The following is a 20,939-nucleotide window of genomic DNA, read 5'->3' on the forward strand; positions in this document are numbered from 1 at the left end:
TTTCAAAAAAGAAAAAGTCATTGACTCTTCCAGGATACCCAACATTTATATAAAGAAAACGGTATCTGTAAATAAGTAGTAAAATATATTTGCGCGTTTATTGAAATTTTGTTTTTATTAAGTCTGGTTAAAAAGAGAAAATGAATATTAGAAGGGCAATGGTAAGCATTTTCATCTTATATATTTAAATTAATTTATTTATTTATGTATTTGAATTTATTAGGTAATGAAATGCTCATTTGATTTTAATGGATAACTAGAATTTTGCATCATATTTCCAGTGAACTTTCACATTTATTTAACAAACGAGGATTAACAGTAAGCATATTTTCAAGAACTGTACGACATGAATTTTCTTACTCCTACTAATACGTTTTGCAACTAGAATAATAATCTCTGGATCAAGTATAACAAGAGAAGGGAAGCTGAGCTAAGTGTGAAGGACTACGCCAATAGCGAATCCCACAATAAAAAATTGTAATAAATTAATCTTCCGAAACTTTATCTGTAAAGTCAGCAACTAAACTTTTATTTGAATATTATATATTACGTTTTCTATCTTTTAATGTTTTCGATACGATTTTTATATTCTCATTTTTTCTCATTTCATTTTTTAAATGACAATTTTATTTACAGTCCCATCTTTAGACGCTTGTTACTTAATGTAGATAGTCTCCATTTTCTAATAATAATTGGTTTGTTGATGTTTCAGTTATTTCTTCTTTTATAGGTTCCTGCGCAGCAAGGTCCTTTTTGAAGGAAATATGATCCTGTCTGATTTTTATATTCTCATTTTCTACCGTTACAATAGTATACATTTCGTTTTCTAATAATAATTGCTCTGCACCTGTTTCAGATATTTCTTCTTTTATAAATTGTTGTATAACAACACCATCATCGATAATTTGTTCATCAGTAACTTTCGGCTCTATCTTAATATGTTCACTTTCAAATGTATTGCATACTTCATTATTTAATAATAATTTATCTATGTGTGATTCATTTCCTTCATATTTTATGTCATTTTGTTCATCAACAAAAACTTCCAACAATGTTTCTTCTTCATATTTTGCTGATAAGTTAATACTGTCATCCGATGGAGTAACGTTTTCAATTTGATTTTCGTTGTAGTCATCAATTTTGTAAATTTTTGATAGGAATGAGTTGGAAATATTAACTTTTAATTTTTGGGCACTGCAAAAAGTCTGCTGATGTTCTTTATGCATTTCAAGAATGTGAGAGTTCAAGGCATTATCTGAATCGAATTCTTTGTAACACACCATACAGTGAATTTGTCTTTTTTCAATATCTCGGAATCTACTGTTAGAATATTTATCTGAAATACATATAAAAAAAATTTATCTTCATATTAAAAAGTATTTTTATTTTTTTTATTTTTTATAGTTTGTATTGAAAAAAATTATATAATATAATTATTTAAAAAAATTATAAGAATATGTATTTAACCAATACGGGAATATTTCAATATATATAATGCACTTAAAGTTATAAAATCCAGTTTAAGTTCAAATTTTTACCTGTGTCATTACAATTATAACAAAAAAAATTAAAATTATAAAATCAATATTAACTAATAACTTTCGTATAACAATTATTCCCAACAAATATTTATATTTAAATTTTTTTTCGAGACAAATGTGTATTTTTATTTATCCTTGCAAAAAAAAGTCATATATGTATAATATTTTTAATCTCTTCATAATAGCGGTATCCAAACATATTCGAACAATAGATCCGGCCTAATGTCTTGATAATTCGTTAACCCGGTAAAGTCGTAATTTCAAAAAAACAAAAAAATGCAATCTTTTCATTTTACCGAGTTACCTATCACTTCCTTAATAAACATAATAAAAATAAAGTTTATTTAATAAATATATTCAAAAAACTCTCAATGCCACTAACTTAAACAGTATTATGAGTTTTTTATCACTACTGTTGACAATCACACCTATTTTACAATATAAAAAGAGTGTTAATTGTTTATAACTAATCCTACAATAATTGTCATGAGAACGAAAAAATGTTGATCGTATAATACTAATTTCGCAAAAAAAAAATATATTTGCTAGAAATAATATTGTTGAACACATTTAAATAAATATATTTTGTCTTAAAGTAATAATTTTTTAAGACAAAATAAACATATGCATATATTTCAAATAATGAAACTTAAAATGAATTTCAGTTTTAGTTATTTTTTAAGTATGTAATTTATTGTAGTCTATTTCCTAATAAAATTGACTATACATAGATATTTTTGGATCTTTGAGTTTATTAATTAATTTCAACATTTTTTTTAGTATTATATCTAAGTATATAAACAATAGAAAAATTTTTTATTATCTTTGTATTAAATGTTGTTACAAAATATTTATGAAATCTATAACTCCAGCAATTATTCTGATCAAAGAAAACGTTATAAGATCGTTGTGAGCAAACCATGCAAATAAAATATGCCATTGATAATGAATTCAAGTAATATATTAGTTTTAAAATAAAAAATTATTTCCAACATTCAGTAATTAAAATACTAAGTATTTATTTATATATTATAATAGTTAAACACATATGTTAAAAATAACTTACGTATATGAAGTGCTGTGTCGTCATGAATTTTAAGCTCTTCCTCTGTTGCAGAATTCACATTACATTTTTTGCATTCGAAATTATACTCTTGGGTTTCATTTTTATCTTTGCTTTCAGATGATTGAATCCTCATATGTTGCTTAAGTCTGCAAAATTAAAATACTTTCAATATCTATTTCGAAAATTAAATAAAATTATTTACTTCTTATTGGATTTCAATTTTTTTTGACATTGATCATAGCTAAATGGACGTGTATGAAGTAGACCACAATCATTACAAGCGTCTGGCTTATCATTGGTATGTCGCCTCATATGCAGATTGAGTGACTTCTTACCACCAAAACTTTTAGAACACTATAGAAAATCTTATTGTATTTAAGATTAAATCTAAATTACTTAAAAATACACTTATATACCATAGTGCATTTGTAAGGCTTATCAATAGTATGTCCCTTCTTATGATCTTTAAATATCTGTTTCGTAGTAAAACTTTGATTACACTAAAAATGTTATAATTGTGTTACTAAATTTAAATAGAAAATTATTACAATATTTACTTCAGTGCATGAATATGGTTTTTTAGCAGTATGTCGCTTCATATGACGTTTAAGTGCTTGATTAACAGCAAAACCTTTATCACACTATAAAGAATTCATACTTATTATATAGAATCTTTTATAAAAAAAAATAATATATCTATGTACTTCACAGCATTTGTAGGGCTTCTCTCCAGTATGACGTCTCATATGAATATCGAGCCTTTCCTTACGAGTAAAACGTTGTTTGCACTATTAAAAATAAATTCTTATTATACAATAATTAATCTTAAATTAAAAATTGTAACTAAAATATTTACTTCAGTACATGCGTAAGGTTTTTCACCCGTATGTCGCATCATATGAATATTAAGTCCTTGCTTACTAACAAAGTATTGTTTACACTATAAATATGTATAATTATTATAATTAACATCCAATGAAAATAATTGTATTGTATACTTCAGTGCACGAATAGGACTTCTCATTTGTATGCCGCTTCATATGATAATACAGAGACTCATTAGCAGTAAAACATTGATTGCACTATAAATATGTATGCTTATTTTGTAATTTTAAATTAATATAATTGTAATATGTATTTACTTCAGAGCATGTGTAGGGCTTTTCACCAGTATGTCGCCTCATATGCCGCTTGAGCGCTTGCTTAACAGTAAAACTTTTATCACACTATAGAAAATGCACAATTATTTAATAAAATATGGAACTGATATAATCGAAATATATACTTCAGAGCATGTATAGGGTTTTTCACCAGTATGACGTCTCATATGAATATTAAGCCCTTCCTTACGAGCAAAACATTGTTTGCACTAATCAAAATGTATACTTATTTTATTAACTCTTATATGAAAATAATTGTAATATTTACTTCAGTGCACTTGTAAGGTTTTTTACCCGTATGTCCCATAATATGTAGGTTGAGTGTACTCTTAATAGAGAAACTTTTGTTACACTATAATGAAAACATAACATACTTATTATTGTTTAACGAAAATATGTAATTTAAATATTTACTTCAGTGCATGTGTATGGGGTTTCACCAGTATGTCGTCTCATATGAAGATTAAGTACTTGCTTAACCGCAAAACTTTTATTACACTATAAAATATATATTTGTACGTTTTATGTTTAATTTTAAATAAACAAAATGGATATATTTACTTCAGTGCACATGTGCGGTTTTTCGCCAGTATGTCGCCTCATATGATTATCAAGTCCTTTTTTAACAGCAAAACTTTTATCACACTATATAAAGTACATATGTATGTATTTATTATGTTTATGCTTTAATTGAAAATAATTGAAATGTATACTTCAGTGCAGGTGTATGGCTTTTCACCAGTATGGGAACGGCGATGACATTGCAGTGCACTTAAATAGGAAAATTTCTTTTCGCAAAATTCACAAGCTAATTGACGCTTTTCCGTAGGTATACTTTTATAAACAAAATAAATATTTGTTAAATTATATAATACATACTAATTATATTTTAGAAATAAAATAACTTACTTTAAAACCGATAATTCATTGTCTGTTACTGTTGCTTTGATTACTTTTTTTGCCAATTGTTGTACAGCAACGCCACCTTCAAATGTAGTTTGGACGTTTGTAATGACGTCAGCCACACTCCCGTCAATAATATTTTCCGGCTCTGTTTCTATAGTTTCATTTTTTATCGTTATATCAGTGCAGATATCATTTTCTAATAATTGCTCTGCAGTTCTTTCATCTTCTTTAACTTCCATGCGTCTTCTTACTATAAAATCATTTTCTATAGATGTTTGTTCTTCATACTTGATTGGTAACATACCATTATTATGAGCTGTAGCAATGTTTTCAATAAAATAGAATCATTTTTTTGTTAAATTAATAATAAAGTAATTCTATGCTAGTGAAAAATTCTTACTTTTTAATTCTGGTCAAAATACTTATTTTATATTGTCTTAATTTAATTTAAGTATGTGTACTTGAGGTTTGTAATAAAATCAAACTTTTATGTTATAAATGCTCATTTACAAAAAAATTCACATAAGACAAATTAATTATTTATCATTTATCTTGCATTAATTGCTTGTAGTACAAAACATTTAATTTGATATTCACAACATATTTAATATATATATAAATACGAATGGTAAAAGAAAGATTGCGGCAAGAGGTTTGCAAATTTCGAGCAAAAATTGTTTGACAGTTTTTTTGCAATGTATTATCTGTATTATCTGTATTATATTATATTGTCAGGAGGATGGAATTGATATAATAATGCCACTCCTTAGATGCGTATAACATCTAATTACAAATACTTACTTCCACCGTTTGTAGGAAATAATATAATTATATATATGTATATGTATAAAAGGGAATTATTTTTTATACAAAAGTGTTTAAAATTATTGATCAATATTCAAAACAGTCCCAAATACTTCTATATGTATATAAATACGCAATTCTAAACTATATAAAAATATTGACCAATTATTTGAAATAGTATTCTTATAAAAAATAATAAGAGTCGATGATAGCCATCGATTTTATAATTGCAATTAATAAATATTAAATTACAATGTAAAAATCTTTTATTATTCCATGCAAAATGTAGTCTTAAAAACATTTCACACATCGTTCGCAATTTTATTAAAAAATTTACACCATATATACCATATATACTATAAGTTTATAGTCTATAAATTTAATTATTAGGTAAGAACCCAGGTTTTTAGGAGGATTACTAACTTCTTACATCAAACAGTGAAATATTGAAATTTTATATTTATAAAAAGTAACTCACGTATATGAAATCCACTGTAATGATGAGTTTTAAGTTCTTCCTCTGTAGCATACATCGCCTTGAATTCTTTGCATTTGAATTTGTTCTCTTCGAGCTCATTTTCACATTTGCTTTTATATGAATGAATCCTAATATGCTGCCCAAATCTGTAAAATAAAGATAATAGTAATTAAAATAATTTTTTAAATGTGAACATTACTTACTCCATATTGGATAGGAATTCTTTGCTGCGCTTAAGTAGAGCTTAAAAGTTGTTTAAAGGCTCTAATTGAATTTAAATTAACGTAAACCGATTTCCTTTTTAAATTACTACGAGTACTAAAGTCGTTTTAAAACATAACAAAAGAATTTAAAATAAGCTATAAACTTTTAATGTCAGCTTACAACTCATAGTAAACTTAAAAGAACTATTTATTTTTCGGTGTTAGTGCTTCTAAGTTTAATTTTATATTCTGTTTTGAAATAAATTTTAAGATTACATTTAATATAGCAGTTGCTTGCATCCCAAAAAAACTTTAATTATAGACTTCTTTCAAATAGAGTAATCACAAACTGTAATTGGATTTGTAATTATGATTTTGTATATTGATATACAAATAAGATTATAAATTCTATAATTTATTTCAACAAAATCTGTATATATTGCTGATAACCAAAATAAATTCCAAAGCCTTTCATATGGTCTAGCTAATAATTGTCATTTTTTAAAATATGTCAAAGAAGACAATTGTAAAAGGAATTTAAAATCGCCCTCCACACCAGGGTTGCAATTTGTACAATTCTATTAGGTCATAAACAGAAGCTAATTATTTAATTTGTGGATCCGAACGTTATGAAAATGATATGAATTTTTTATTTTTTATTATTATTATTTGTGTTATTAAATAAAGTTTTATATAGTTATTGTCTATATAAATTCAAACACCATTTCGAAGTACACATTTACTTAGATATAATTAAAAATAAAATGTATTTATATATATAATAATATCAGGTACTTGGTGCTATTAAGTTGCGCTGCCCTAGTCATATATCAGTTAATCTTTTGTTGTAGACTTTTTTCTTTTACTGTCATATTTTTAATTACAAGTAAATTCTAAGTAAAAGTTGATAATCGCCGTTTGTATCATTTAATCATTTAACAATTTTGTAAAAAGCGGTAAATTTTTGTTTCAGCAGGACAACGGCTCTAAGCATATAGCAGCGATCCTACGGGATTGATTGCTGTACCATGCTCCCCCTTCCCCCCAGGCAACTTCAAACACTACCACAATCACAAGACCTTAATCCCATAGAACATCTGTGGGATTATTTGGGAAATAAGATTCGCAAGCACAATCTTCCGTCATTGGTTAAAAAAAACGCACAGGATACACAGGCAAAGTTGTTTGAGCCATGCAAATACAATTAAAAGAAATTATTAAACGCAGAGGTTATCCCACAGGATATTATTTGTTTTAATTTAAATATTAAAAAGTATTTATTTATTCTTTTTTATTTACATTTATTCTTTTTAAAGAATAAATGTTAAATTTTTATGTTGCAACTTCATTGTTGTTTTTTTGGTTAAAATAAAAAAAACAAAAATCAATTTGAGTATATATTAATAAAGTTATGTCAAATTCAAAAAAAATTTTGTGAGTGGACGCAGACTTTTCATACAATCTCTATATAATATGCGAAAGGTATGAAGACGTAACTCACGTGAGCTGTAAACTGTAAGGATTTCATTTTATTTTAATGTTATGGTGAGTAAAGTAGCCAATAAACTATCTAATTTGCAACCTTTCCACATAGAGAAGTCTTGAAATAGCACATTGAAATCATTAAATACGGGTTCTTGTATCAAATTAATTAGTATAACAGCATTGATATTCGAAAGTATTATCAACATTATCTAGGATGTCTTCCCCAATTACTACTTCTATATCAATTTCGCAGTTACCTGATTAAAAAAAAGCCGAATTTTAGTGAACATTTGAATATTAATGAAGAGAAATCCCTTTTTATAGCGAACAGATCAGCATCTGCTCCACCTTAGTATGTGTATAAAGCATTATACTACTAAACATATTAAACTACCTACGAATTTGCTTTTAACATACATGTAGTCTATTAAACCATGACTCTTGAAAGTTTGCAGAATACATAAAACTTCTTTTGAGTCTCGTCAATTTCATTATATACAATATAACAACACGGGAGACTGCACTATTTGATGTCCTAAACAAATTTGGTGCAATTCATAACAGAAACTAGTTGCATAATACCTAACAACAAGTAGGAGCATTTACTCAGGTACTAAGGTATTGTTGCTGAAAAGTGAACCTGTAATCGTAATTAAACGAACACTATTATATACTTACACAAAAAAAAATGTACCTACTTGTATGGTATACGACACGTTTTCTAAAATATTGCAAAATACATCAAGCCACTTCATTGCTAACACGAAAGTTTTTATCGTCATAATGCTCAAAAATATTCAAATGATTCTAAATTGCTTTGCTCCGTCAGAATATAAAAACTCAAAATAAAATGTAATTATCCGAATAATTTTGACATCCTATTAATTAACTTAAAAAGATTTTATTTTAAATGTTAGTACTATTATACATTATTCACAAAAAAAAAACGATAGAAAACTCCATTTAAAAAACTTGGATTATACGATAAGAATACTAAGTTACAAACGAACTAAAATAATTTAAAAACACAGCATTTTCCTTACTTCTAGGACGAAGTTTACTTCTTCTAGGTGTGATATATATTTATTAAAAAATTGTTTTGATTATATAACTAAAGAAATAGTTACTATTTTTAGTTACTATTTATTTTTATCAAATTTATAAACTCACAATTTTATTTTATGACTTATGTATATCTTAACATATCTATCCTATATCAATAAATAAATGAAATTCCCATTACTAGTTCGAGTCATCTCGAACAAGTTATAGAACAATTTGTTTACAAGTTGAAATTTGCAATAATTTATTCTCTACTTTACAGAAAAAGTAACCGAAGTAGAAATCACAATAAATTAAAAATCAAGATTAATTATTAAACATAAGACAGCACATGTAGATAACATATATTAAGTTGCTTCTGGTTATGCAAATATTTTCCAAATATTTCCACTTGCGTTTTTTGAATATTGGATCTCATTCATAATTTTATACAATCTACAGGTTCTACATTTACAATACTCATAAGTTTACCTAAATAAATTTGATGTGTAATCACAGTTGCTACAGTTACAGAGTCAGTAAAGGATTTGAACATATAATACGGTTTCAGATTTCAGATTTTAAATAAACTTAATGAATAGTTGTTGCCGCATTTATTTTAACACTTTCATTTTCGGTAATGAAATTAGTAAAAATTTCGTTTTCTAATGACAATTGCTCTTTTCTTGTTTCAAGTACAGTATGACTTCGTGGGTGTTGCAATAATCGAGGTTCTTGCAATAATCGATTTTAATTCATTAATATCTTGTTATTTCAGTTTGCTTTTTATTGCAATTAATATTCATTATAACTACCTTATGTTTTAGACCTTTAAGTATAATAACTTTTGTAAGAGGTAAGGAATTTTACTCAGCCCATTGTATGCATATGTTAAGTGCATTTATTGCCACGCCATTTTTGATTTTAAGTGTAATTACATGACCTCAGTTTTCGAGTCTGAATCGATGTTAAGTTATTCAGCCAGAGATATAATTTTCATACAAAATTCGTTAACCCACTCATTCATTTCTTGTTGAGATATAACATCTGAAATAATTTCATGATTTCATAATATTCTTATGCACCGAGAATGTGTTCGCAAATTCTTATGGTTGAGTATAGGAGAGCAAATAAATACACAAATAAAATATTAAGAATGCAAAAGAGGAAAATAATTAGAAAAAGTTGCATTCTTCACGGTTGTCAATTTTCAAAGTTGCAATAACAAAGGTAATACAGGAAAAATTCAAGAGGTTCAATAACCGAGGAGTTGCGATATTCGAGGCTTGCATTAATCGAGGTCATACTGTACTTCATTTTTTATAAATTCTTCTTCATCTGTAATATCATCAAGTTTAGGTTCACGAACAGTAAAATTTGGTTCGATTTTTAGATTAATTTTTTCAAGTCTAGAGGTTTCTTCATGTTCTAATAATAATTGGTTTGTACTTGTTTCAATTGCTTCTTCTGTTATACGTTGTTGTTTTGTAACGCAATCTTTAAACGGAATTTGGTCAGGCCTCATTCTTATACTCTCATTTTCTAACATTGTAATAGTATATACTTCGTTTTCTAATAACAATTCCTCTGTACTTATTTCAGGTACTTCATTTTTTATAAATTGCTCAACAACAACTTCATCTTCAATTGATGTTTGATCACCTGTAATATTCGACTCCATCTTTATACTTTTATTTTCTATTGAATTAGGCACTTCATTTTCTGATAATATTTTCTCCGTGATTGCTTCTCTAAGGCTGCTGCTGGGATATTCATCTGAAATTAATATTAAAATGTGCATTATTCACTATAATAATAAATTTTCTTTACATTTTACATAGAGTCATTTAAAAATTATATACTAAATTATTCCATAATGATAATAATAAGAAATATGTTTTGGGGGTACAAATGTCCTTACAAATTATGCAACATTAGTCTTATATAGTATATGAATGAACGTATTTGATTTTAAAATAGTTTTATTTATAGTTAAAAATTATTTAATATTTAATTTAAGATTCTAATCAATAGAAATTTTTTTTTGAGTGTTCATGCGAAATACAGATTTTTACAAATTACAAAAACTTTTTAAAATTTTTAGGACTTTTTTTTTGAAATGTGTAATCTAATAACACCATTACGATCATATACTCTTGCAAGCAACCCACACAAAAAATAAACTATTGTGTTATATGTATATAAAGTCAAAGTAGCAATCTCATTTTTAAATGAACAATTACTGATTTCTTTCATTCACTTCTCAATATACTAAAATATTATATTAAATTTGTTAAAAATATATGGCCTATATCTTACCTATATGAAAACCAACATCAAAATGATTTTTAAGTTCTTCCTCTGTCGCATACATGGCAGTGCACTCCTTGCACTTGAATTTATGCTTCTGGGCCATCTTTTTTTGCGTGTTTTCACATGCATGAATTCCGATATGCTGTTTAAGTCTAGAAATTAAAACTATTATTAAATTTAATCTATATAAATAGAAATATTTACTCTTTATTAGTTTTATGAGATTTTTCACCGGTATGTCGTCTCATATGACAATTGAATGCGTGCTTAACAGTAAAACTTTGGTTACACTATAGAAAATATATATATTTATTATACTAAATCTTAAATGAAAATAATTGCATTATTAACTTGAGTACAAGCGTACGGCTTTGAAATAAAATGTTCCCTCATATGTTGTTCGCGTTTGCTCTTAACCAAGAAAGTTTTATTACACTAGAAAGTATTTATACTTATTATATCCACATTTGTGAAAATAATTTTTATATTTACGTCAGTGCTCTTATAAGGTTCTTCTTCTGTATGCTGCCTCATATGAATATCGAGTGCTTCTTTACGAGGAAAACATTCTACACACTAATAAAATTAAATATATTTATTGTATTTAATTTTAAATAAAAATAATAGAACTGTATACTTCAGTGCATTTGTATGGCTTTTCACCAGTATGACACCTCATATGAACATTAAGTGAGTTCTTAAAAGTAAAACTTTGATCACACTATGAAAAATATACACGTTTTATATTTAATCTCAATAGAAAATAATCGCAAAACTTACTTCAGTGCATGAGTGGAGTTTCTCACCAGTATGTTTAGCCATATGACGATTAAGCGAGCTCGTAGTAGAAAAATTTCGACTACACTATAAGAAATGAATACTTATATTTATTTTTAAACAAAAATAATTCAAATATTTACTTCCTTGCATGAGTAAGGTTTTTCTCCAGTATGTCGTCTCATATGAACATTCAATGCCCCCTTACGAGTAAAACCTTGTTTACACTATTGAAAATATATAATTAGTATTATATGTTATTTCGAAAAAAAAAATAATTGAAATCAAAGTATATACTTCAGTGCATGTGTAAGGTTTCTCACCGGTGTGTCGCATTATATGACAATTGAATGCGTGCTTAAAAGTAAAACTTTGGTTACACTATAGAAAATATATATATTTATTATATTAAATCTTAAATAAAAATAATTGCATTATTAACTTGAGTACAAGCGTACGGTTTTGGACCAAAATGTTCCCTCATATGTTGGTCGCGTTTGCTCTTAACCAAGAAAGTTTTATTACACTGTAATGTATATATACTTATTATATTCATATGTGAAAATAAGTTTTATATTTACTTCAGTGCACTTATAAGGTTCTTCTCCCGTATGTTGCCTCATATGAATATTGAGTCCTTCTTTACGAGGAAAACATTCTTGACACTAATAAAATTATATATATTTATTGTATTTCATTTTAAATAAAAATAATGAAACTATATACTTCAGTGCATTTGTACGGTTTTTCACCAGTATGTAGCCTCATGTGAAGATTAAGCAACTTTTGGGAGGAACAACGTTTCTCACACTATAAATATTATATTATAAAAGTTATCAAAAATTTATCACAAATAACAGAAATATTTACTTCAGTGCATGTAAAAGGTTTTTCACCAGTATGTGTTTTCATATGATATTTAAGTGTTTCCTTACGAGCAAAAGATTGTTTACACTGTTCAAAATATATACTCATTATATATAGAATTTATATATGATAATAATTGCAATATTTACTTCAGTGCATGTGTAAGGTTTTACACCAGTATGTCCTATCATATGACGGTTGAGATATGTTTTAACAGCAAAACTTAATTTACACTAAAATCAATATTTACTTATGTTATATATTATATAAAAATAAGTGAAAATTATACTTCAGGGCATTTGTAAGGCTTTTCACCAGTATGTAACTTCATATGAATGTTAAGTGAGCTCTTCACAGAAAAAGTTTGATTACACTATACAAATATATATATTCTTATTTAGTCTCGTAAAATAAAAATTAAAGCAATATATTACTTCAGTGCATGAGTAAGGTCTTTCTCCAGTGTGAGAGCGGCGATGGATTTTCAACCAATATAGTGAAAAAAAATATTTCCCACAAATATCACACTCACAATGTCTGTCTTTTTTATGTGTAAGTTCATGTTTCCTGCAGAAATTTCAAAACAAATAATCAAAGTTAATATTTTATATATTATATTAAATTTAAATACTTACTTCGAAACAGAATTATTTTTTAATAACGGCTTTGTGGTTGGTTCAGTTACTTTATCTTTTATTATTTGTGCAACATCGCCAATTCCGAGACATGAACGATCACCTACAATACCACTAACTAGAGTTTCAGAAACATTAGTTTCCAGTTCCTGGGCCATCTTTTTTTGTGTGTTTTCACATACATGAATTCCGATATGCTGTTTAAGTCTAGAAATTAAAACCATTATTAAATTTATTTTATATAAATAGAAATATTTACTCCTTTTTAGTTTTATGAGATTTTTCACCGGTATGTCGCCTCATATGACAATTGAATGCGTGCTTAACAGTAAAACTTTGGTTACACTATAGAAAATATATATATTTATTATACTAAATCTTAAATGAAAATAATTGCATTATTAACTTGAGTACAAGCGTACGGTTTTGGACCAAAATGTTCCTTCATATGTTGGTCGCATTTACTCTTAACCAAGAAAGTTTTATTACACTGTAATGTATATATACTTATTATATCCATTTGTGAAAATAAGTTTTATATTTACTTCAGTGCACTTATAAGGTTCTTCTCCCGTATGTTGCCTCATATGAATATTGAGTCCTTCTTTACGAGGAAAACATTCTTGACACTAATAAAATTATATATATTTATTGTATTTCATTTTAAATAAAAATAATGGAACTATATACTTCAGTGCATTTGTATGGCTTTTCACCAGTATGTAGCCTCATGTGAAGATTAAGCGACTTTTGACAGGAATAACGTTTCTCACACTATAAATAGTATATTATAAAAGTTATCAAAAATTTATCACAAATAACAGAAATATTTACTTCAGTGCATGTAAAAGGTTTTTCACCAGTATGTCGTTTCATATGATATTTAAGTGTTTCCTTACGAGCAAAAGATTGTTTACACTGTTCAAAATATATACTCATTACATATAGAATTTATATATGACAATAATTGCAATATTTACTTCAGTGCATGTGTATGGTTTTACACCAGTATGTCCTATCATATGACGGTTGAGATATGTTTTAACAGCAAAACTTAATTTACACTAAAATCAATATTTACTTATGTTATATATTATATAAAAATAAGTGAAAATTATACTTCAGGGCATTTGTAAGGCTTTTCACCAGTATGTAATTTCATATGAATGTTAAGTGAGCTCTTCACAGAAAAAGTTTGATTACACTATACAAATATATATATTCTTATTTAGTCTCGTAAAATAAAAATTAAAGCAATATATTACTTCAGTGCATGAGTAAGGTCTTTCTCCAGTGTGAGAGCGGCGATGCACTGTCAACGCACTCAGTGAAGAAAACTTATTCCCACAAATATCACAATTACAATGTCTGTATTTTTTAAGTCTACGTTTATGTTTTCTGTAGAAATTTCAAAACAAATAATCAAAGTTAATATATTATATATTATATTAAATTTAAAAACTTACTTCGAAACAGAATTATTTTTTAATAACGGCTTTATGGTTGGTTCAGTTACTTTGTCTTTTAATATTTGTGCAACATCGTCAATTCCGAAACATGACCAATTATCTACAATACCACTAACTAGAGTTTCAGAAACATTTGTTTCCGGTTCCGTTTTTATGGTATAATTTTCTAATGTTATAACAGAGTACTCTTCGTTTTCTGTACTTGTTTTAGATACTACATTCTTAATAAATTGTTGAGCAATGATGTCATTTTCAATTGATGTGCGATCATTTGTGATGGAACCATCCAGACATTCAGGAACAGTAACTTTAGGTTTCATATTATACTTCTATATTTTAGAATATCGCAAACTCTTTTATAATAATAATTTTTCTGTATTTGCTTTGACAACTTTATTTAAAATGCACTTTGCATTAAGTGATATGCATTAAGTAATATTAGCCATAAGTCTTTGTCCTTTTTTGATTTTATGGTATCGTGATTAAATAAAAATTTTGCAATACGATGCTTCTCAAATTTGGAAGTTGAAATTGATTGAAAACTTCGGTAATAACTTAATCTCTTAATTAGGTATTCTATTACATATTCAATAATATTAAATACAAGTAACGAAATATATATTAGCTTAATATTTTTACAACGCGATCTACCTAATATTTGTTACTGTTTTATATGTGTCAAAAAAGGTAAATAAAAAACAAACATTTAAAATGTTTCTCTACCCCAGAGTTGCAATATATATCGCACGATAAGTTCACATTTACACGAAAATTATTTTCCAAAGATAACCTCATCGTTGATATAACATTCAAATTGTTTAAAATGCATAATATGCAAAATAATATAATAGTATATAATATAATACAACATAATTAAAGTACGAGTATAAAATCTAAATTAAAGATTAAATAAAACTAAAAGCGGAAATAATAACATTTATAATACATATGAAATATAAAACTAAAATTTTCAATATAAAATATAACAGGAAATCATACAACTTAGAAAATAAAATATACAATATTTGAGATTGCTTATAATGAATACAAATATATGTAAATATGTATATATATATTCTAATGCTCGATACTTGGGTTCTTTTTCTCAACATACTATAAGTACTGATAAGTGCATTCTCAAGTAATGATGAGCTGTAAGCTGTAAGAATTTCATTTTCTTTTAAAATACTATAGTGAACAAAGTAGCCAATAAAATATCTAATCCGCACCCTTTCCACATACTCAAGTCTTCAAATAATACATTGAACTCTTTAAATACGGTTCGAAAGTTTTATTAACATTATCTAGGATGTCTTCTTCAATTACTACTTCTATATCAATTTCGCAGTTACCTGATGAAAAAAAGAGCCGATTTTAGCGAACATTTGAACATTAATGAAGAGAAATCCGTTTTTATAGCGGACAGATCAGCATTTGTTCCACACTAGTATGTGTATTAAGCATTATACTACTAAATATTTTAAACTACCTACGAATTTGCTTTTAACATACATGTAGTCTATTAAACCATGACTCTTGAAAGTTTGCAGAATACATAAAACTTCTTGTGAGTCTCGTCAATTTCATTGTATACAATATAACAACACAGGAGACTGCACTATTTGATATCCTAAACAAATTTGGTGCTATTCATAACAGAAACTAGTTGCATAATACCTAACAACAAGTAGGAGCATTTACTCAAGTACTAAGGTATTGTTGCTGAAAAGTGAACCTGTAATCGTAATTAAACGAACACTATTATATACTTACACAAAAAAAATGTACCTACTTGTTTGGTATAGAATACGTTTTCTAAGATACTCCAAAATAATTCAAGGCACTTCATTGCTAACACATCCTATTAATTAACTTTAAAAGATTTTAGTTTAAATATTAGTACTATTATGCATTATTCACAAAAAAAAAAACGATAGAAAACTCCATTTAAAAAACTTGGATTATACGATAAGAATACTAAGTTACAAACGAACTAAAATAATTTAAAAACACAGCATTTTCCTCACTTCTAGGACGAAGTTTACTTCTTCTAGGTGTGATATATATTTATTAAAAAATTGTTTTGATTATATAACTAAAGAAATAGTTACTATTTTTAGTTACTATTTATTTTTATCAAATTTATAAACTCACAATTTTATTTTATGACTTATGTATATCTTAACATATCTATCCTATATCAATAAATAAATGAAATTCCCATTACTAGTTCGAGTCATCTCGAACAAGTTATAGAACAATTTGTTTACAAGTTGAAATTTGCAATAATTTATTCTCTACTTTACAGAAAAAGTAACCGAAGTAGAAATCACAATAAATTAAAAATCAAGATTAATTATTAAACATAAGACAGCACATGTAGATAACATATATTAAGTTGCTTCTGGTTATTCAAATATTTTCCAAATATTTCCACTTGCGTTTTTTGAATATTGGATCTCATTCATAATTTTATACAATCTACAGGTTCTACATTTACAATACTCATAAGTTTACCTAAATAAATTTGATGTGTAATCACAGTTGCTACAGTTACAGAGTCAGTAAAGGATTTGAACATATAATACGGTTTCAGATTTCAGATTTTAAATAAACTTAATGAATAGTTGCTGCCGCATTTATTTTAACACTTTCATTTTCGGTAATGAAATTAGTAAAAATTTCGTTTTCTAATGACAATTGCTCTTTTCTTGTTTCAAGTACAGTATGACTTCGTGGGTGTTGCAATAATCGAGGTTCTTGCAATAATCGATTTTAATTCATTAATATCTTGTTATTTCAGTTTGCTTTTTATTGCAATTAATATTCATTATAACTACCTTATGTTTTAGACCTTTAAGTATAATAACTTTTGTAAGAGGTAAGGAATTTTCCTCAGCCCATTGTATGCATATGTTAAGTGCATTTATTGCCACGCCATTTTTGATTTTAAGTGTAATTACATGACCTCAGTTTCCGAGTGTGAATCGATGTTAAGTTATTCAGCCAGAGATATAATTTTCATACAAAATTCGTTAACCCACTCATTCATTTCTTGTTGAGATATAACATCTGAAATAATTTCATGATTTCATAATATTCTTATGCACCGAGAATGTGTTCGCAAATTCTTATGGTTGAGTATAGGAGAGCAAATAAATACACAAATAAAATATTAAGAATGCAAAAGAGGAAAATAATTAGAAAAAGTTGCATTCTTCACGGTTGTCAATTTTCAAAGTTGCAATAACAAAGGTAATACAGGAAAAATTCAAGAGGTTCAATAACCGAGGAGTTGCGATATTCGAGGCTTGCATTAATCGAGGTCATACTGTACTTCATTTTTTATAAATTCTTGTTCATCTGTAATATCATCAAGTTTAGGTTCACGAACAGTAAAATTTGGTTCGATTTTTAGATTAATTTTTTCAAGTCTAGAGGTTTCTTCATGTTCTAATAATAATTGGTTTGTACTTGTTTCAATTGCTTCTTCTGTTATACGTTGTTGTTTTGTAACGCAATCTTTAAACGGAATTTGGTCAGGCCTCATTCTTATACTCTCATTTTCTAACATTGTAATAGTATATACTTCGTTTTCTAATAACAATTCCTCTGTACTTATTTCAGGTACTTCATTTTTTATAAATTGCTCAACAACAACTTCATCTTCAATTGATGTTTGATCACCTGTAATATTCGACTCCATCTTTATACTTTTATTTTCTATTGAATTAGGCACTTCATTTTCTGATAATATTTTCTCCGTGATTGCTTCTCTAAGGCTGCTGCTGGGATATTCATCTGAAATTAATATTAAAATGTGCATTATTCACTATAATAATAAATTTTCTTTACATTTTACATAGAGTCATTTAAAAATTATATACTAAATTATTCCATAATGATAATAATAAGAAATATGTTTTGGGGGTACAAATGTCCTTACAAATTATGCAACATTAGTCTTATATAGTATATGAATGAACGTATTTGATTTTAAAATAGTTTTATTTATAGTTAAAAATTATTTAATATTTAATTTAAGATTCTAATCAATAGAAATTTTTTTTTGAGTGTTCATGCGAAATACAGATTTTTACAAATTACAAAAACTTTTTAAAATTTTTAGGACTTTTTTTTTGAAATGTGTAATCTAATAACACCATTACGATCATATACTCTTGCAAGCAACCCACACAAAAAATAAACTATTGTGTTATATGTATATAAAGTCAAAGTAGCAATCTCATTTTTAAATGAACAATTACTGATTTCTTTCATTCACTTCTCAATATACTAAAATATTATATTAAATTTGTTAAAAATATATGGCCTATATCTTACCTATATGAAAACCAACATCAAAATGATTTTTAAGTTCTTCCTCTGTCGCATACATGGCAGTGCACTCCTTGCACTTGAATTTATGTTTCTGGGCCATCTTTTTTTGCGTGTTTTCACATGCATGAATTCCGATATGCTGTTTAAGTCTAGAAATTAAAACTATTATTAAATTTAATCTATATAAATAGAAATATTTACTCTTTATTAGTTTTATGAGATTTTTCACCGGTATGTCGTCTCATATGACAATTGAATGCGTGCTTAACAGTAAAACTTTGGTTACACTATAGAAAATATATATATTTATTATACTAAATCTTAAATGAAAATAATTGCATTATTAACTTGAGTACAAGCGTACGGCTTTGAAATAAAATGTTCCCTCATATGTTGTTCGCGTTTGCTCTTAACCAAGAAAGTTTTATTACACTAGAAAGTATTTATACTTATTATATCCACATTTATGAAAATAATTTTTATATTTACGTCAGTGCTCTTATGCTGCCTCATATGAATATCGAGTGAATCTTTACGAGGAAAACTTCGATCACACTATGAAGAATATACACGTTTTATATTTAATCTCAATAGAAAATAATCGCAAAACTTACTTCAGTGCATGAGTGGAGTTTCTTACCAGTATGTTTAGCCATATGACGATTAAGCGAGCTCGTAGTAGAAAAATTTCGACTACACTATAAGAAATGAATACTTATATTTATTTTTAAACAAAAATAATTCAAATATTTACTTCCTTGCATGAGTAAGGTTTCTCTCCAGTATGTCGTCTCATGTGAACATCCAATGCCCCCTTACGAGTGAAACCTTGTTTACACTATTGAAAATATATAATTAGTATTATATGTTATTTCGACAAAAAAAAATAATTGAAATCAAAGTATATACTTCAGTGCATGTGTAAGGTTTCTCACCGGTGTGTCGCATTATATGACAATTGAATGCGTGCTTAAAAGTAAAACTTTGGTTACACTATAGAAAATATATATATTTATTATATTAAATCTTAAATAAAAATAATTGCATTATTAACTTGAGTACAAGCGTACGGTTTTGGACCAAAATGTTCCCTCATATGTTGGTCGCGTTTGCTCTTAACCAAGAAAGTTTTATTACACTGTAATGTATATATACTTATTATATTCATATGTGAAAATAAGTTTTATATTTACTTCAGTGCACTTATAAGGTTCTTCTCCCGTATGTTGCCTCATATGAATATTGAGTCCTTCTTTACGAAGAAAACATTCTTGACACTAATAAAATTATATATATTTATTGTATTTCATTTTAAATTAAAATAATGGAACTATATACTTCAGTGCATTTGTATGGCTTTTCACCAGTATGTAGCCTCATGTGAAGATTAAGCGACTTTTGACAGGAATAACGTTTCTCACACTATAAATAGTATATTATAAATGATATCAAAAATTTATTACAATTAACAGAAATATTTACTTCAGTGCATGTAAAAGGTTTTTCACCAGTATGTCGTCTCATATGTCGTTTAAGTGTTTCATTACGAGTAAAAGATTTTTTACACTGTTAAAAATATATACTCATTACATATAGAATTTATATATGACAATAATTGCAATATTTACTTCAGTGCATGCGTAAGGTTTTACACCAGTATGTCGTCTCATATGACGATAGAGATATGTTTTAACAGCAAAACTTTTTTTACACTAAAATCAATATTTACTTATGTTATATATTATATAAAAATAATTGAAAAGCATACTTGAGGGCATGTGTAAGGCTTTTCACCTGAATGTAACTTCATATGAATGTTAAGTGCGCTCTTATCAGAAAAAGTTTGATTACAC

At 26.8% G+C, this 20,939-nt stretch overlaps 2 protein-coding genes across 2 annotated transcripts in view; both read right to left on the bottom strand.

Annotated features, from left to right (window-relative positions):
* Positions 1 to 260: 260 nt before the first annotated feature.
* Positions 261 to 20,939, bottom strand: part of LOC119676413 — a 56,671-nt gene continuing 35,992 nt past the window's right edge. The window contains exons 48-89 of the mRNA XM_038087652.1: positions 20,855 to 20,938; positions 20,715 to 20,798; positions 20,569 to 20,652; positions 20,425 to 20,508; positions 20,280 to 20,363; positions 13,822 to 13,905; positions 13,683 to 13,766; positions 13,536 to 13,621; positions 13,277 to 13,483; positions 13,076 to 13,208; positions 12,931 to 13,014; positions 12,791 to 12,874; positions 12,645 to 12,728; positions 12,501 to 12,584; positions 12,356 to 12,439; positions 12,217 to 12,300; positions 12,072 to 12,155; positions 11,918 to 12,001; positions 11,778 to 11,861; positions 11,635 to 11,718; positions 11,490 to 11,573; positions 11,349 to 11,432; positions 11,202 to 11,287; positions 11,004 to 11,149; positions 9,978 to 10,460; positions 6,159 to 6,198; positions 5,956 to 6,101; positions 4,677 to 4,989; positions 4,481 to 4,601; positions 4,329 to 4,412; positions 4,182 to 4,265; positions 4,036 to 4,119; positions 3,893 to 3,976; positions 3,750 to 3,833; positions 3,606 to 3,689; positions 3,464 to 3,547; positions 3,312 to 3,395; positions 3,165 to 3,248; positions 3,024 to 3,107; positions 2,810 to 2,961; positions 2,608 to 2,753; positions 261 to 1,336 (exon numbers count right to left, since the gene is read on the bottom strand). Of these exons, the coding sequence (XP_037943580.1) occupies positions 660 to 1,336; positions 2,608 to 2,753; positions 2,810 to 2,961; positions 3,024 to 3,107; positions 3,165 to 3,248; positions 3,312 to 3,395; positions 3,464 to 3,547; positions 3,606 to 3,689; positions 3,750 to 3,833; positions 3,893 to 3,976; positions 4,036 to 4,119; positions 4,182 to 4,265; positions 4,329 to 4,412; positions 4,481 to 4,601; positions 4,677 to 4,989; positions 5,956 to 6,101; positions 6,159 to 6,198; positions 9,978 to 10,460; positions 11,004 to 11,149; positions 11,202 to 11,287; positions 11,349 to 11,432; positions 11,490 to 11,573; positions 11,635 to 11,718; positions 11,778 to 11,861; positions 11,918 to 12,001; positions 12,072 to 12,155; positions 12,217 to 12,300; positions 12,356 to 12,439; positions 12,501 to 12,584; positions 12,645 to 12,728; positions 12,791 to 12,874; positions 12,931 to 13,014; positions 13,076 to 13,208; positions 13,277 to 13,483; positions 13,536 to 13,621; positions 13,683 to 13,766; positions 13,822 to 13,905; positions 20,280 to 20,363; positions 20,425 to 20,508; positions 20,569 to 20,652; positions 20,715 to 20,798; positions 20,855 to 20,938 (5,172 nt within the window). The 3' untranslated portion in view covers positions 261 to 659. The remainder of the gene's footprint in view (positions 1,337 to 2,607; positions 2,754 to 2,809; positions 2,962 to 3,023; positions 3,108 to 3,164; positions 3,249 to 3,311; positions 3,396 to 3,463; positions 3,548 to 3,605; positions 3,690 to 3,749; positions 3,834 to 3,892; positions 3,977 to 4,035; positions 4,120 to 4,181; positions 4,266 to 4,328; positions 4,413 to 4,480; positions 4,602 to 4,676; positions 4,990 to 5,955; positions 6,102 to 6,158; positions 6,199 to 9,977; positions 10,461 to 11,003; positions 11,150 to 11,201; positions 11,288 to 11,348; positions 11,433 to 11,489; positions 11,574 to 11,634; positions 11,719 to 11,777; positions 11,862 to 11,917; positions 12,002 to 12,071; positions 12,156 to 12,216; positions 12,301 to 12,355; positions 12,440 to 12,500; positions 12,585 to 12,644; positions 12,729 to 12,790; positions 12,875 to 12,930; positions 13,015 to 13,075; positions 13,209 to 13,276; positions 13,484 to 13,535; positions 13,622 to 13,682; positions 13,767 to 13,821; positions 13,906 to 20,279; positions 20,364 to 20,424; positions 20,509 to 20,568; positions 20,653 to 20,714; positions 20,799 to 20,854; position 20,939) is intronic.
* Positions 16,770 to 20,079, bottom strand: LOC119682248 (zinc finger protein 765-like). Its single transcript, XM_038095635.1, has 8 exons — positions 20,022 to 20,079; positions 19,841 to 19,924; positions 19,701 to 19,784; positions 19,576 to 19,641; positions 19,435 to 19,518; positions 19,288 to 19,373; positions 19,090 to 19,235; positions 16,770 to 18,546 (listed from the first exon to the last, which is right to left on the bottom strand). The coding sequence occupies exons 2-8, from the start codon at positions 19,880 to 19,882 to the stop codon at positions 18,062 to 18,064; spliced, it is 993 nt and encodes a 330-aa protein (XP_037951563.1). The 5' UTR covers positions 19,883 to 19,924; positions 20,022 to 20,079; the 3' UTR covers positions 16,770 to 18,061.

Source organism: Teleopsis dalmanni, chromosome 2 (genome assembly GCF_002237135.1).
Source record: "Teleopsis dalmanni isolate 2A chromosome 2, ASM223713v2, whole genome shotgun sequence".
Classification (NCBI taxonomy): domain Eukaryota; kingdom Metazoa; phylum Arthropoda; class Insecta; order Diptera; family Diopsidae; genus Teleopsis; species Teleopsis dalmanni.

What these genes read in the sequence shown, in the direction of transcription:
- LOC119682248 (XM_038095635.1), bottom strand. Translation starts at nt 19,882, where the DNA reads ATGAGACGACATACTGGAGAGAAACCTTACTCATGCAAGGAA. An exon ending in AACCTTACTCATGCAAGGAA is followed by an intron (nt 19,785 to 19,840) that starts GTAAATATTTGA and finishes CATTTCTTATAG; the next exon opens with TGTAGTCGAAATTTTTCTAC. An exon ending in TGATGTTGGTTTTCATATAG is followed by an intron (nt 18,547 to 19,089) that starts GTAAGATATAGG and finishes TATTAATTTCAG; the next exon opens with ATGAATATCCCAGCAGCAGC.